At 54.5% G+C, this 16377-nt stretch overlaps 1 protein-coding gene across 5 annotated transcripts in view; it reads left to right on the top strand.

The window, feature by feature from the left end:
- Positions 1-16377, top strand: part of MAN2B2 (mannosidase alpha class 2B member 2) — a 41818-nt gene that overhangs the window by 433 nt on the left and 25008 nt on the right. For 2 of the 5 annotated variants that reach the window (XM_070613316.1, XM_070613317.1), the window contains exons 2-7: positions 1030-1176; positions 3236-3341; positions 9577-9749; positions 11441-11529; positions 12800-12977; positions 16034-16226. In XM_070613316.1, the coding sequence (XP_070469417.1) occupies positions 1030-1176; positions 3236-3341; positions 9577-9749; positions 11441-11529; positions 12800-12977; positions 16034-16226 (886 nt within the window). The remainder of the gene's footprint in view (positions 1-1029; positions 1177-3235; positions 3342-9576; positions 9750-11440; positions 11530-12799; positions 12978-16033; positions 16227-16377) is intronic. The other 3 variants (XM_070613321.1, XM_070613320.1, XM_070613319.1) reach the window with 3 other exon arrangements.

The raw sequence follows: 16377 nt of genomic DNA, 5'->3' as shown, positions 1-16377 counted from the left end.
GATGTTTGTTGAATGAACAAATGAATGAATGAGTGCAGAGTGAAAAAGAGGGAAAAGCCCCTGATTTCCTTAGTTTTCTGGGCCAGGGGCTTGGATGTTATTACCCGGGGCTCCTCTAGCTCTTTTTTAGGATGAGGAAGGAAATAGAGAGATACATGAGCAAAGCCCCTCTGTGATTATGGATATAATAACTTTACAGAAGACGTTAATAAGTGAGCAGCTAGTTTCAAAGAGAGAGAGGCAGGAGGAGCATGTGATGCTGAGTGTGAAGTTCAGTCCTGGGGTGCACGGGGCAGCCCCTGGGGGTGGCGTCTCACCTGCATATGGAGATGGCTTAAGGGTGGGAGAAGCATGCCTGCCACCCCCAGTTTTCAGAAGGGGAAATTGAGGCCCAGAGAGGGTTGTTGTCTTTCCCAAGGTCACTCAGGGATAACTTGCTGGCTGCTAACTCCCTGCCCAGTGCTCTTGGCATTCCCTGAGCACTACTGTGGGCCAGCCTGGAGACCCAGGTGGGAAGCAGCTACGAACAACTTCATCTCTTGGAGCCACAGGGAGAACCCAAGGGAGAAGCTCTTCTCTGCTGCAACTCTGAACACCTGCTTCCCCTTCATTTCAGCCCACGCAAGTCCCTTTGGGGTCCCGGGACCTCACCCCGTCTTGCCCCTGGGCTTGACTGTGCTGTTCCCCCATGGCAACCTCAGGGCCAGGTCACACGCCCTGACCCCTAGGCTGAGCTGGCATGTTGCTCTGCCCACGTAGAGTGTCATGGTCTCTTGATCATCTCTCTCCCCAGGAGAGCACGTTCTCATCAAAGGTGGGCGAGCCATGTTTTTCCCTCAGTCCCAACCCTTGCCACGTGTCTTGCACAGAGTGGGTGCCAGGGGTCCTTTGTTGCGAGGGCAGTGCGGAAGCTAGAGGAGGAGCCGCGTGCAGACATGCGGTGAGAGGGAGGGGCCCAGGCACAGCTCGGCACGCTGGCTTTTACTCCCTGGTCCTTGGGGCCCGTGCAATGATGTGCCCCCTCCCCAGGAAAGCATGCAGGCATACGCCGCCAACGTCTACACCTCGGTGGTGGAGGAGCTGGCCCGCAAGAAGAAACGCCGGTTCATCCTGGTGGAGCAGGAGTTTTTCCGGCTGTGGTGGGATGGCCTTGCCTCGGACAAGCAGAAACGCCAGGTAAGGCTGCCCACGAGGACAGTCCTCGAGGGGCAGGTGATGGAGGGGCGGCCAGCGTGTCTGGTGAAGACCAGGCAGGAAACTCAGGGGCGTTCTCACGGCGACCAGGACTGTGAGGTCCCAACAGCGAGGCCCACGCCCCACTGGGTGCCGGCAGCTCTGCCCTAGAGCGTGTTTGCTTTTAATCCTGGCTGTCTGGCCATTCATGGACAATTGCAGCTCCAGCAAGCCCGCTGTGCACTCAGCTGGTGCTGAACGGGGTAGCCTCTGACACGGGTCACTCCCGAGGTGGCCCTGGGCCCCCACAACTTCTTCCTTCACTTACACATCTGTGCGGCCCCCCAGGGCGTGGGAGCCCTGCCGAGGGTGCAGCCGTCCCTGTGGTTCACGGCAGAGGGTCAGAGAGGCCCTGTAGGGAGGCAGCCTGGGACCGGGTCTCGCCTCCGCCACCTTCCCGTGTGACCACAGGTGGCAGCTGGACTCTGAGCTGCAGGTCCCGCATCAGTGACTTAGTCCCCTCCCTGGCGCTCACCTTCCTTCAGAACAGTCACTGAGCGTGAAGCTCAGAGAGGCCCGAGACGTGCTCAGAAGCTAAGCAAAGCTGAGAGGAGGAAGCAGGGCGTCCACTGGCTCCCACCAGAGGGGTTGTCTTGAACCCGCAGCCTGTGGAGTCCTGAGGGGGACCCTCATATTCGATGGCACTTCCCACGTGCCCGGCACCGGGCTAGCGCTCTTCACATGTGACTCCACTGAATCCTCCCAACAGCCCGTACGGTGGGGACAGTTACCCCACTTTGCAGAGATGCTCCAGGTTCAGAGAGGGCAGGTGACTGGCCCGTGGTCACATAGCTTACACTCGACAGGTGGGATTCTGAGCCAGACATGTCTGACTTGAAGCTCGTCTCTCCAGGGTGTCCAGTGGACAGTGCACACTTCCTTACGTGGACTAGTAAGGACACCCCCAAACTCCATTGTCTGTCTTCTACCCCATGGAGAGAGGCATGGCCTGCTAAAGACCTGGGCAGGCCACACACTGGCACGACTTGCCAGAAGCGGGGATTTTTGTGTGCTTTGTTCATTGCCCAATCCCCCATGCCCGGACTGTGCCCAGACTTTGCCCGGTGTGTAGAAGACCCCCGTTTAAAACTGTACACAGTAGGTGCCCATTCAATGTCTGCTGAATGAATGAAGTCAAATACTGCTAGTTCAGAGAGGAAAGCAGAAATGTAGTGTCTACACGGCACGGTGGCCTCACTGCCACCTTCTTGGCCATTATTTATGTTTCCATCCCTCCATGCATTCATTTATTTTAAAAGTAGTCATCAGCCAATCATGAGACAAACACCCCATGAAGGACATTCTAGAAAATAGCAGGCTGTAATCTTCAGAGTTATCAGCTCATTGAGAGAAAAAAGAGACTGAGGAGCCGCCCCGAATGAACAGATAATGAGAAATGACCACGCAAAGCAATGCACGGTCCCAGATTGAATCTGGGACCTGAAAAAGGACATTAGAGGGACAACTGGCAAAATGTGACAAAGCCTGTGGATCGGGCAGTGGTGTTGTATTACCGTTAAATTCCCTGATTTTGATAATTATACTATGGTTATAACTATCCTGTTCCTACGAAACACCTGCTGAAGAATCGGGGTAAAATGCGTGCATGGCTAACGTATTCTTGAAGATGGTTTAGAAAAAGCCTCACCACGTATGTAATGAGATGGGGGAGTGTGAAGCCAAAAGATTCACGATGAATGAATCTGGGGAAAGGATGTACGGGGGCTCTTTGTACAAGACCTGCAAGTTTTCTCTAAGTTTGAGCTTCTTTCAAAAGTAAAAATCATAGACATATGGATATACTGATCAAGGAGCCGCCTTGGGCCAGGCCGGTCTACGTGGAGGGACACACTGCTGACCAGGACAGGCAGGGCCCTGCTTCTGCAGAATAATTGAAGGCGAGGAGTTGGATGGAAAGAGCAGTGAGATGCTGTAGCCACGGCCCCTGCAGACCAAACCAAGCTCGGGGTTGTTACCTGGCTTTTTTCTCTCTGCCCACAAGGTCCACCAGCTCCTGGCCGAAAGACGCCTGGAGTTTGTCATTGGAGGCCAGGTCATGCATGATGAGGCTGTGACCCACACTGATGACCAGATCCTACAGCTCACAGGTTCGGTCACCCTGCCCCACACCCAGAGTCCCTTGGGGCCTCCAGTCATGCTGGGACTGGACGTCTGAACCTCGGTTCTGGAATCCATCTTCCCCTCTTAGTGGGAGAGCGTGACCAGGGAAAACAGCGATGGCTGATGCCATCTTCACGTCTGTGCTGTGGAGCGCAGGGCAAAGAGCATAGGTTCTAGAGCAGACGGCCTGGCCGAATCCTGGCTCTGCTAATTCCCACCCCTGTGACCCTGGGTAAGGGATGGAACCTCACGGGGCCTCAGTTTCCTCATCTACAAAATGAGTTTGATGGTGACACCTACTTCAAAGGGTTGTTGTGAGGATTAAATTGGAATAATTCAAATAAAGCACTTTGAATTTGAACAGTAAAGGTTAGATGCCATCATGACCATCACCACCACCACCACCACCACCATCACCACCACCATCAGCTCCACCACCACCATCAGCTCCACCACCACCATCACCACCACCACCACCTCCACCACTGCCACCACCACCATAGCCACTATCACCATCAACTTCACCACCGCCATCACACGATGACCACCACCATCACCTCCACCATCACCACTACCACCACTACCATCACCACCTCCACCGCTGCCACCACCACCATCACCACCACCATCACCACCTCCACCACTACCATCACCACCACCACCACTACCATCACCACCTCCACCACTGCCACCACCACCATAGCCACCATCACCATCAACTTCATCACCGCCATCACCACGATGACCACCACCATCACCTCCACCATCACCACCACCACCACTACCATCACCACCACCACCACTACCATCACCACCTCCACCGCTGCCACCACCACCATCACCACCACCATCACCACCACCATCAGCTCCACCACCACCATCACCACCACCTCCACCACTGCCACCACCACCATCGCCACCATCACCATCAACTCCACCACTGCCATCACCACGATGACCACCACCATCACCATCACCACCTCCACCACTACCATCACCACCTCCACTGCTGCCACCACCACCATCACCACCACCATCACCACCATCAGCTTCACCACCATCACCTCCACCACCACCACCTCCACCACCACCATCGCCACCACCACCACCTCCACTACTACCACCATCACCATTGTCACCTTCATAGCTACCACCACCTCCAACACTACCTCCACCCCCATACCACCCCCTTCACAACTACCACTACCACCACAACTACCACTACCACCACCACAACACCACCACCACCTCCACTGTCACCTCTACCATTACCACCAGCACCAATCCCCCTTCGCAGCCACCACCACCACACCTACCACCACCATCACCTCCACCACCACACCATCACCATCATCACCTTCACAATGACCACCACCTCCAACACTACATCCACCGCCACCACCACCATCACCACCATCACCTCCACCATCACCATTACTGCTACCACCACCACCACTACCATCATCACCTTCTCCACGCCACCATCACCATCCACAGTCGCAGTGGGGGCCCTTTCCTTACCATTTACCAAATGCTTATCATAGAAGTGCCTCCCTGGGTCCTAATGGCAGCCTGCTGAGGGGGTATCATGATGCTCAGTCTCATTTTGCAGATGAGACACTAAGACCAAAAGATGGACAAATAGTCAGTGGATGAGCCAGGATTGAATCCAGGCCTGAGCCTGAGACTCTAAGCCCCAGGGTCAATCCATGACAGCATGGACCCCAGTGGCCACACGTGTAAAACAGGGTAGAATTGGATGATGTCTAAGGATCTCTTTAGCACTGTCTCTCCTTTCCTCTTAATCTGGGGTCCTTCCCATGTCTCAGCTTCTCACTCTGTTATTGCTAGACCTCACTCAACCCCAGACTTTGCCACTTCCATCGAGAAGGTGGGGTTGCCAACAAAACCCTTTCTTCTCAGACCCTCACATCCTTCTCTTTTGTTCAAGAGGCCTTCCATACACAGAGATCCTGCTGTGTGCCAGGAGCTCGTCCTGTGCCCCTTGCACATATTCACATCCCGGGAGAGGGGCCTATTACCCTCTGTGGCCGTGAAGGCCTGAGGCTCAGAGGGTGAACCTTCCACCCACAACCAGCAGCTGAGCCCACAGGCCAGTACTGGAATCTGGTTCCTGACTCCAAAGCCTGCACTCTTTCCATTTCTCCGGTTAAAATAAAGTGAGGTATTTCAGTTTGGATGCCATAGCAAGGAAAGTGGGGATGTGATGGCAATCTTTCTTAGCTATCTTTTTTTTTTTCCTCTGAGGAAGATTTGCCCTGAGCTAACATCTGTTGCCAATCTTCCTCTTTTTGCTTGAGGAAGATTAGCTCTGAGCTAATGTCTGTGCCAATATGCCTCTACGTTGGATGTGGGACGCCACCATAACATGACTGACAAGTGGCATAGGTCTGTGCCCAGGATCTGAACCCGTGAAACAGGGCTGCCACAGCAGAGTGGGCTGAACTTAACCGCTATGCCACCAGACCAGCCCCATTTAGTTATCTTGTCATAACATTCCTCAGTCTCCTTAATGTGGATCAGGGCCTCCCCTCCCGGCCTCACTCACTGGCCTCACCCCTTCTGCTTCCTGCTGCCCTTTACCTGCTCCAACAACGACGCCTCCTGTGCCTTGGGCCCTGATGTTTCCTCTTGTTTCCACCTGAACAGCTCATCTCAGACTCAGCTGAGGAGTCTCATCGGCCAGGGAACCTCCTTTAGGTCCCCAGAGTTCCTTGTCACCTCCCCTTTCATCCCAAAACTATAGCTGGCCTCTGGCAGCAACCTGGGTCTGATTCATCTCTGGGTCCCCAGGGCTCAGCACAGGATCTGACCAGACAAGTGCTGCTAGGCCTGGCAGAGCAGTGGTGGGTGCTGAGCAACTGAGAGTCAGGCCCTGGACGGGAAGGATGAAGCAAGCAGGCTGGCACGGCCTCTGGACTCAGGCCAAGATGGCTTCCCAGTGGAACTCAGGATGGGCAGGGTTAGGGGTCCGGGGTCTAGGCCTCTGACCTTGGCCTGGGGTAGCCGGGGTTCCGAGGCAGCTCTTCGACTAAGACCCTTGTGGCCGCCCACCAGAGCCTGGGGGCCGTCAGCCAGCAGTGAGCTCACTCTTCTCACCTCTCCCTCCGCATCTCCTGCTCTTGGCATCACCTGACTCCCACCTTAATTTTAGACATGAGATTTCTATGAGGGGAACAGCGTTTGTCCCCAGCACCTCAGTGGTTAGGAGAAGCCACCTGTGCGCAGCAGCCCCTGGGGATGGGAGCTCTCCTGCCCCTCCTTGAGGTGACAGCTCCCCAGCTGGGCTTCTCCGCAGAGGCCTGGCAGAGTGGCAGGTGCCAGAGGGAGATCTCCCCCCGCCACCATCCTGAGTGGGAGAGAGCCCAGCTCGGACCTCAGAGGCCCAGGGCTCCAGTAGCAGGAGTGGAGAGAAGCAAAAGATCCAAGTGGGAGCAAAGGAGACAGCTGGGCTCTCCTGGGTGGCCACGCCTGGCCTGGGGTACTCAAGACCAAGCTCCTGGCCCCGTCCCCCATCCCTCCACACCCGAAACTAGTCATCGTTCTGTCTCCTGTGTTGTCGTCTCTGTTCGGCCTCCCTTCTCTCTGACTACTCTCCAGCAGTACTAACACTTGCTCAACATTATCCTCAAAAGGAGGAAAGCAAGTCACTCCTGCTGAGGCTGCAGCCACCTTTCCTATCTCCCCTCATTCTCTCCTTCACTCTCGGCTCCTGCATGCTGGCCCCTGCCCTCCACACACTGGCCAGGTGGGTCTTGACCTGGTCATTGTACTGGTTAGGACACTGGTCCAGCTGCTTTAACTGAGACCGATCGACAGCGGTTCAACCCAGAAGGAAGCTTTATTTCTCTCATGGGAAAGAGTCTCCAGTTGCAGGCTGTTCTGGGAGATTGGGTGGCTCTGCTCCACAGAGTAATCCAGGGACCCAAGTTGCTGGTGTCCCCTTGCTCTGCCATCCCCTAGGGTGTCCCTGCCCTCCTTTCATGGCCGAGGGTGGCTTACCCCACTGAAATGTCATCCCAGCAAGGAAGGGGGAAAGGGAATGGTGGCAAGAGGGCAGGCGGCTTCCTTGTGAATGGTGACTCAGAACCTGCCCTCATCTCCTCTGCTCATGTGGCCAGAACTTAGTCACATGGCCTCCCCTAACTTAAAGGGAGGCTGGGAATGTAGTCCTCATTGCTGTTCATATCCTATTGGCCAGTGCTTAGTCACATGGTCTCACCCAGCTGCACAGTATGCTGGGGAATGTAGTCCAGTATTTCGCTCACAGCCCATTGGCTGGAATGGAGTCATGTGACCTCCACTCACCACAAGGGTGGCTGGGGAATGTAGTCTCTAGCTAGGTGTCTGTGTACAGTGCTAGAACTAAGAGGGAATGTGTGATTCTGCTACTAAAAGAAAAAGTGGAGAGTGTATCTTGGGGGCCAATTAGCAGATTATCAGTTTCATTCATTAATCACCTCTTCCTTTAGATCTCAAGAATGCTTTCTGCTAGAGGGCCAGAAAACCTGAGTCACAGTGGCTTGGGTCTTAAGGACACTTGCTGTCTACTTAATAAGATGGGTAATGGTTTGGGGACTGAGTCAGCAGCTCTTCCGTTTCGTGATTCTCATTTCCTTCCCTTTGCAGTCACAAGATGGCTGCCACAGCTCCAGGCATCCTGTTGCCATACATCCTCATTCAAGGCAGGAAAGCGGGCCAAAGGGGGCATTCTTCCTGATTCTCTCTTTTTAAAGTGGGAAGTCTTCCCCTGAAATCAAAGCAGGCTCAACGCAGACATCTTTTGGCTATGACCATAGTCCTTGCCTGCCTCTAGCTTCTAGCAGAGGTTGAGAAAACAAATATCTTGCAGAGAGAATGAGTTTGTTGTGACCGGCTCAGACCAATGGTAATTCATCCCTTGGTCAGAGCAGGTGCTCCCTGAACACAGTGAGGATTCTGGGAATAGAGAAGGGGCCCTGAGTTGGCAGCCCTCAGGCACACCCTCCTCCGGCCACCCTGTCTGGTGAGAACATGTGCCCTCCACAGCGGACCTGCCTTCTCTCAGTGTGACACTACTGCCTGTCAAAACTGACTATAGTGGAGCCGTTTTACAACGGGCTGAGAGCTGCCTTTTCAGAGACACTGCCCGGCTGTCTTGAACCTTGAGCTGGGCCAAACCTCTGGACTGGACCAGAATGGCAATTGTTTTATAAGCAATTGTGTGAGAAGTCAGTAGGAGAAGGGACACCCTGGTCACAAAGACTGAGGATGGTGGGCTTTCCAAAGATGGAATCAACTGTCAATCAATGCTCAGCCAAGACTACCTCTCTGCCTCCAACACTGATTAGCATTCTCTGTGATCCCGCTTCCCCTCTTTGCCTTTAAAAGCTCCTGACTTTTACTCCCTAGCGGGACCCTATTTGAGTTTCTACCTGAATCTGTGCTCCCTGAATTGCAATTCTTTGATCCCAAATCAACGCCTTGCCTCTTCACGGGTTTCTGTTTTTGCGGGTTGACAGACCATCCCTCCGTCATCCTGGAGCCCACGGTCCCCTGTTCTCCTCTTCCTCTCCCGCTGCTCCTTCCTGGTCTCCTTTGCATCCCGCACACCCTCTGCCTTCTCCCGCTGGTGGTCCTGAGGGCTCGGAGCCCCACCCCAAGCCCACACTGCCTGCCAGATCCTCACTCACCTCCACTGTGCCTCAGGCTCACATGTTTCTCAGGCCACCCACACCTCCTAGCAGTCACTTCTCCCCCTGGCTTGGCCTTGCTTATGGGTCTGATCACGGTTCTGTTCCAGAACCCCAGGCTATCGTCTGGGCTTCAGCCGATGTCCCCAGGCCTGGGGAGTTCTTCAGTGAAAGGCAGTTTAACTCCAGACCAGCTCCTCGAGCTCTCTGAGTCTGAGCTCCCTCTCCTTACAGTGCAGACTGCAGCCCTTGCTCCCAGGGTGCTGAGAAGACAGGATTCGGGGAAGCGCATGGGGAACACCGATCAATGGCCTGTACAAATCTGGGGTTTTCTCTCTCCCAGAAGTTGTGGGGGCTCTTAAATCATGAACAAAATGAATTGTCGGATGATTCTGGAGCCTTTCTCCATCAGCAAGATCCTGCCTGAGTAGATGGCACTCAGGCCCCTGGCAGGGCGGGGGGCCCTGCGTGAGTGAGGGTGGGAGGGGCCCACCCTGCAGTCACCAGCAAGGCGGTGCTGTCTTTGCAGAAGGACACGGGTTTCTCTATGAAACCTTCGGGATCCGGCCGCAGTTCTCCTGGCAGGTCGACCCATTTGGTGCATCTGCCACGACCCCCACCCTATTTGCCCTGGCGGGCTTTGATGCCCACATCATCTCCCGCATCGACTACGACCAGAAGGATAACATGCAGGCAATGAAGGTGAGGGGGGAGCCTCATCTGCTGCTGCCAGCTCGCCGCTCCTTCCCTCCCTCTCTGTTCACTGCATCTTAGGAGGCCCTGCTGGACTCCGGAGCGTGGGGGCATTCTTGGTGGCTGCGTGGGCCAGTGGACGGTCCCCGCCCCATCCCTTCCTCTTGCTGTTCCTTCCAGCAGGAGTGTCCTCTCCTCCTACGCGGCCCGCTCCTTGCTGTGCTGCAGGCCCAGCTTGGATGCCTCCTGCTTTCTGTCCCTCTCCCCCTTCGGCTGGGCTGGGGCTGGGGTGCTTCCTTCTCTGGGTCCTGAGAGGGACGGGAGCAGAACTGCACTCAGTCACCCGTGGCTGATGCGCTGGAGGAGACGGCTGGGGCGATCAGGTTTGCCAGGACGGGACAACCCTCCCGGTGGGTGGGCAGCTGTTATGAAACTAAATGGCGGCGACAAACGAGCTCTGTGGAAGCTGCGTTTCCTGCTTACGGAGGGCACGGCCTGTGGAGCTCGTCTCCACTGCAGTCAGTCCTCACAGCAGCCCTCCGAGGTGGGGTGCGCCTTTGCCGGGGCTGCCGTAGGAAAGTACCCCAAACTGGGGGCTTCGAAAACCAGACGTGTCTCATCTCATAGTTCTGGAGCCCGAGGTCCGAGATCCCTGAGTCAGCAGGGCCGTGCGCCCTCTGAAGGTGCTGGGGAGGGATCCGCTCCAGGCCTCTCTCGCCTTCTGCTGCTCTCCAGGGTGCCTCAGCGTGTGCACGGCCGCCTCCTCCCTGTGTCTTCACGTCGTCTTCCGCTGCGCGTGTCTGGGTCCAAATTTCCCCTTTATAAAGACACCAGTCATATTGGATCAAGGCCCACCCTAATGACCTCCTTTTAACTCAATTAGCTCTGTAAAGACCCTCTTTCCAAATAAGGTCACTTTCTGAGGTCCTGCGGAAGGAATTTGACATATATTTTTGGGGGGCACCAGTCAACCCATAAAGATAGGTAGTATCATAATTATCTCTGGTTTACAGATGGGGAAACTAAGGCCCCAAAAGTAAGTATCTGTCCAGGGTGACTTTGGTGATAAAGTTCTGGAGGTGAAGGGCAGCCCTGGCCAGCAGGAGTGAGAACAGCGTGGATCTGGGCTCTAGGTGGGCAGGAAGCTAACTTGTTTACTGAGACCCCACTAAGCGCCACACTGGACGCTTCTCCCGTCAGCTCATTTCTCCTGCAGCTCCTCTGAGGGCTGGGTGTGGCCCTCTCCCATTTTCCTGCGCAGAAACCAAGTCACAGAAGGGTCAGGGAACCTGTGTAGGGTCCCAGAGCTGGTGCTGATAGAACCAGGATATTATCCCTGCTTTGTAACCCTGAACGTTTTCTAACCATCAGAACTGTTAAAACGCAGACTGCACACTTAGTGAGAGGTGATGAGCTCCCTGTGCCTGGGGGTATGCAAGCAGAGTTAGAAATGAGCATCCCTTTCAGGCCTTGGCAGAGAGAGCGATGCCCTGGGGAGGAGGGGTGCATAAGCAGGCAGGCTCCTTCTGGACGGCAAATTCTGCAATCTTATGTGACGTGGGGGTGGGGGGCGTCGGAAGGAATCTTAAGGAGGAGGCAGCAGAGGTGGCGGTCACAGAGACCCAGGCGGGGCTGAGGGGGGTGGAGCCAGGGCAGCCCCGTTGCGCCCTGGCTTTCACCTGTTCCCTCTGGGTTCGCAGGGACTGCAGTTCCTGTGGCGAGGGTCCCCATCGCTGTCGGCGCAGCAGGAGATCTTCACGCACGTCATGGACAAGTACGGCTACTGCTCGTGAGTACTCATCTCGGGCCAGGCCCTCTTCTAAGTACTCGCCCACGTTGCCTCAGCAAGGACCCTCACAGCAACCCTCTGAGGGAGATGCACTGAGGGTCCCATCTAACAGACGGGGAAACTGAGGCATGGTCGCTCACCCAAGATCCGGTGATTAGCAAAAGTGGCAGAGCCAGCGTTTAGTCAGGCGGCCAGCTCCAAGGCCTCCACGTCGTGGGAACAGCCAGCCTGTGGGCTCTTGGGAGTTGGACGGCCCTGGGTTCAAATTCACTCCGCCCCTTGGTACCTGTGAGGCTGTGGGCCGGGTGCTTAGCCCCTCTTTGAACAGGAGAGATTAGCAGGCAGGATGAAGGGGCAGCTGCGGGGAAGGATGGCAGACGGCAGAGTCGCTGCCAGGCGTGACCATTTGTCAGGCCCCGCTCTGAGCCAGGCACTGCTTCTAGCTGTTTTCCACCCAGTATTTTCATTTAATCCTCCTAACGACCTTGAGTACATTTTACCGACGAGGAGACTGATGCTCAGAGGGGTTTGAAGTGGCCGTTCCTGCAGGCTGGCCAGGACCCCCCCATATATGCCGCCGGACCTGAGGCTGGGAAGACCCTAACTGGGGGCTCCCCAGACCTCAAGGCTTGTTCTTGGGATCTGTGCCATGCCAAAGTCTATCGGAGCTTGGAGCAAAAGGGAAAATCTGTAATATTGCTTCTGTCTTTATTTAAAACTTTGTTATTTTGTTCATCGTGATTTTTTTGGCAATAATTTTTATATTTTAAAATATCGCATTAGAATATTACTCGTGTGTCTACTGAGACTTTGGCACCCCCTTACATTTTGCGTCCGAGGCAGGTCCTCGCTCGCCTCACCCCAGCCGCAACCCTGCTTGGGGTCCTGCGCCCCGGGTCTGACGGGCTGGAATGTGGCCTGAAGGAACGAATGATCAAACGAATCCCATCAGATCCACGGCGATGGAAGTGAGGGTGCAGAGGTCGTGGGCTCCACATGGTGCTGAAGAAGTGCGGGCCCGTGCGGAGGGATGTGCCTGAGGTTCCAGGGCTGGTGACCCGCGGCACCTGGATCTGAGCCGCATCCGTCTACAAAGCTCGTGCTGCCCATGCCTGACCTGCCCTTTGCACGGATGCGGAGACGAAGGCCCCGCGTGGGTCTGCAGGCCCTGTGCCACACCGTGGCCTCTCTGAGCCCTGCTGGTCCTCCCCGACCCCAGGCTACTTTTCTTCTCAAGGTGGGGCCTCCCTAACCCTCCTCTGTCTTGCAGGAGAGGCTTTAACTGGGATGGTTCCCCTGTCTTCCCGACTCCACCTCGGAATGGGATATACCCCGACATGGATCCCCCTGTCACTTCAGGCAACATCAAACTCTATGTGAAGGACCTGGTGGGCAATGTGAAGGAGCGGGCCCCCTGGTTCCGGACACCCCACGTCCTCTGGCCCTGGGTAAGGCGGGGTTCCAGGCCCCGGTGTGCCCCTCTCAGCCCAGGGACTGCACTCGAGTCCTGCTCGGACCCGGCCGGTCTCCACGCAGGCAGCTCTCCTCAGGCCCGGAGTGGTCCTTCCCTGCACACCCGAGGCCTCGCCCACTCTACCAGCTCCCGCCTCTGCCTGGACCCACCCCAGGCTCTCCCACCTGTAACACGACCCCTCGCCCTCGCCCGTGCCAGCCTCCAGCTTCCACCCAGCTCTCCTTGTCCCATCACAGTGTTGAGGGCCGAGGCCTGGGCGCGAAGCCTGGCTCCCTACCGTGTGGGCGTGTGACTTAGAGCCCTCTGAGCCTCAGTTTCCTCATCTGTCAAGTGAGGATAATGACAGGACCTGATCATGGGCTGGCTTTGAGGTTAAGTGAGAGGAGGTGGCCCCCAGGGTCCAGTACCCAGGCGTCCACGTCGTTGTCCTCATCAACATCATCGCTGACCTTTGTTGAGTACCTGCTGTGCACCAGGCACTGTTCTATGGGACGCACTTGTCTTATCCTTTTCATCTGCCCCACTGGGCCTAGGAGGCAGGCGCTACTGGCATTCCATTTTACAGGTGAGAGAACTGAGAACCAGAGAGCTTAAGGAATCAGCCTGAGGCCACACGGCTGGGAAGGGGTGGAATTTGGGTTCAGATCCCAGTAGGTGGGCTCTACAGCCTGCCTTCTTAACTCTTGACTTTTTTTTTTTAATGACATTTTAGGGTTTTTTTTTTTTGTCTGTTTTTATTTATTATGGCTTTTTTGTATAGGTGCAGATATTAAGAAATTTTTTTTAAAAAACCAGTAAAACTCTATACATTAGGTCAGTAGGCCCATTGGTGTGACATTAAATCAAAATATTATAAATATACGTTACTGTTTATGAGGCTTGGGGCATAACTTAAAGTATATGTAGGAAATAAAGAAACAATATATTGATGTTCTCGACAGTTCAAACTAGAATGTGATGTTTGCAAAAGGAAGACAGAAACAGCTGCCCACGACATTTTGTGTCCAGATCACAAAAGCCCCAAACGTCATCCCGTGCCCTCGCCCTCTGGGCAGCACGCAGCTGCCCCAGGGGAGTCCTGCAGGGTTCACAAATGTGGGTGTGCCTGGTCAGTGTGTTATTCCGGGGCCCCTTTTGAGGACACGGCTGTTGGCACGCCCGGGGGCCCTAGTCACGCCCTGCTGCTGGCTCTTACTCAGGACCCTTCACTGGGAAGAGGGCAGTTCCTCTGGGGTGCATTAGCTCAGGGGTCCCTCCAGCGGTGATGGTGCGGTACCACTGTTCATTATGCTATCCGTCCTCCAACTGTTTGTTGTGAGCTCGCAACCAAATCCATAAGAACGGTGAAGAGAACACATCTTAGGGCTTCACCTCTTTCTCCAGCCTGAGAGCTGATGAATTCCGGAGGTCACGTCACACTGGCTTCTCACAGGACAAATCTTGCTGGGTCACCCATCAGAAGCTAAGAGAACTTGCCTTCTTCCTGTCTGTTTTGTCCGTGAGAGTCAGGTGCAGTTCCCAGGAACTGCAGATTTTTAATCTCTGGACAAATCTTGCAGGGTCACCTATCAAAACCTAAGGAGGGGGCTGGCCCGGGGGCGCACGGTGAAGTGTGCACTTTCTGCTTTGGCGGCCCGGGGATCGCCAGTTCAGATGTTTAATATGTGCACTGGGAGCCGTCTGGGCATTAGGTGGGGGCCAAGATGTGGGGTGCACACGCAACGCATTTGAACAACCTCAGCTGGACTTGCGGTGATCTCAGGCCAAACTTAAGACATTGCCTCCTCCAGGCCAGACCCCCGACCCTTACGTGGATTCTCACTGTTAACTCTATTTCCTGTGTCACTCTGCGTGGCAAAATTCCCACAAGGATAATTTGGAATTACTGTGACTATTCGGGGGGAACTTTGTTGTTTTATCCAGAAGCTCTCTTTTTTTATTGACATGTAATCGACATATAACATCATATTAGTTTCAGGTGTACGACATAGTGATCAGATATTTGTATATATTGCGAAACGATCACCACAAGAAGTCTGCTTATCATCCATCACCACACATAGTTACAAACACATTTTTTCTTGTAATGAGAACTTTTAGGGTCTACTCGTTTAGCATCTTTCAAATATGCAATACGGTATTATTAACTAGATTCACCACGCTGTGCCTGACACCCCAGGACTCATCCTATAACTGGACATTCGTACCTTTTGACTCCCTTCACCCATTTTGCTCCCCCTCCCACCTCTGTCATTCTCTTTTCTTGTGGCGTCCTTTCCTGGCTTTGGTATCAGGGTAAACTGACCTCGTAAAATGAACTTGGAACTCTTCCCTCCTCTTCTACTTTTGGCAGAGTTTGAGAAAGATTGATATTAAATCGCGTTTACATGTTCCGGAGAACTCACCAGTGAATGTGTGGGGTCCTGGACTGTTGCTTTTGGGCGGTTTTTATTACCAACTCCTTACAATCTCCTCACTACTAATCAGTCCGCTCATATTTTCCATTTCTTCATGATTCAGTCTTGGTAGCTTGTGTGTTTCCTGGAATTCATCGGGTTTTTTACTTTGACTGTCTTTTTGAAGATGAGGTCAAGGTCAGTAAATTTGAGTCATGGCTATTATCAGTCATTAATAATTATTGTATTATTATATTAATGATATTGATAAGCAGTAATACTGATGGGCTGTAAGAAACTCCCCAGGAGTAAAATAAATCAGACAGAAGGAGACGAATACTGTGTGATCTCACTTACATGTGGGATCTAAAAAACCTCAAACTCACAGAAAGGAGATCAGATTTGTGGTCGCCAGAGGCGGGGGCGGGGCAGTTGGGTGAAGGTGCTCAAAAGGTCCACACGGGTATGGGGAGAAAATGTGCAACGTGATTAAAAAAAGGAATCCTGAAACGTCCAGAGGATTCAGCTATGGGAGCTCTTTGGGGCCTTCAGCAGCCGCCCCAGAGAGCGAGGGGAGGCTGGTGGGGAGATGATGGGCCTGGAAGGACGGGGCTGCTTCTGTGCCCGGCCGCAGGGGTGCGACGAGCAGTTCTTCAACGCCCCGGTGCAGCTCAGCAACATGGACCTCCTGCTGGACCACATCAACACGAACGTGGGCGGCGTCTCCGCCGAGTACGCCACACTGAGCGACTACTTTCATGCCTTGCACGTTCTCAATCTCACCTGGCCTGTCCGTGACCACCAAGACTTCCTGCCCTACTCCTCAGGTACGAGTCTCTGGGCGTGGGGAGTGGCGATTTGGTGCCAGGGAGCCTCTGCACCCCTGATGTCTGCTTAGCCTTGCACTTTGAGCCCATGAGGGGCACTGGGACAGAGACGAGCCCTGCCCCGAACTACCTGTCCCGCCTAGTCATCCCA

Source organism: Equus przewalskii, chromosome 3 (assembly GCF_037783145.1).
Source record: "Equus przewalskii isolate Varuska chromosome 3, EquPr2, whole genome shotgun sequence".
NCBI lineage: Eukaryota > Metazoa > Chordata > Mammalia > Perissodactyla > Equidae > Equus > Equus przewalskii.
This window is presented reverse-complemented; position numbering and strand designations above follow the sequence as displayed.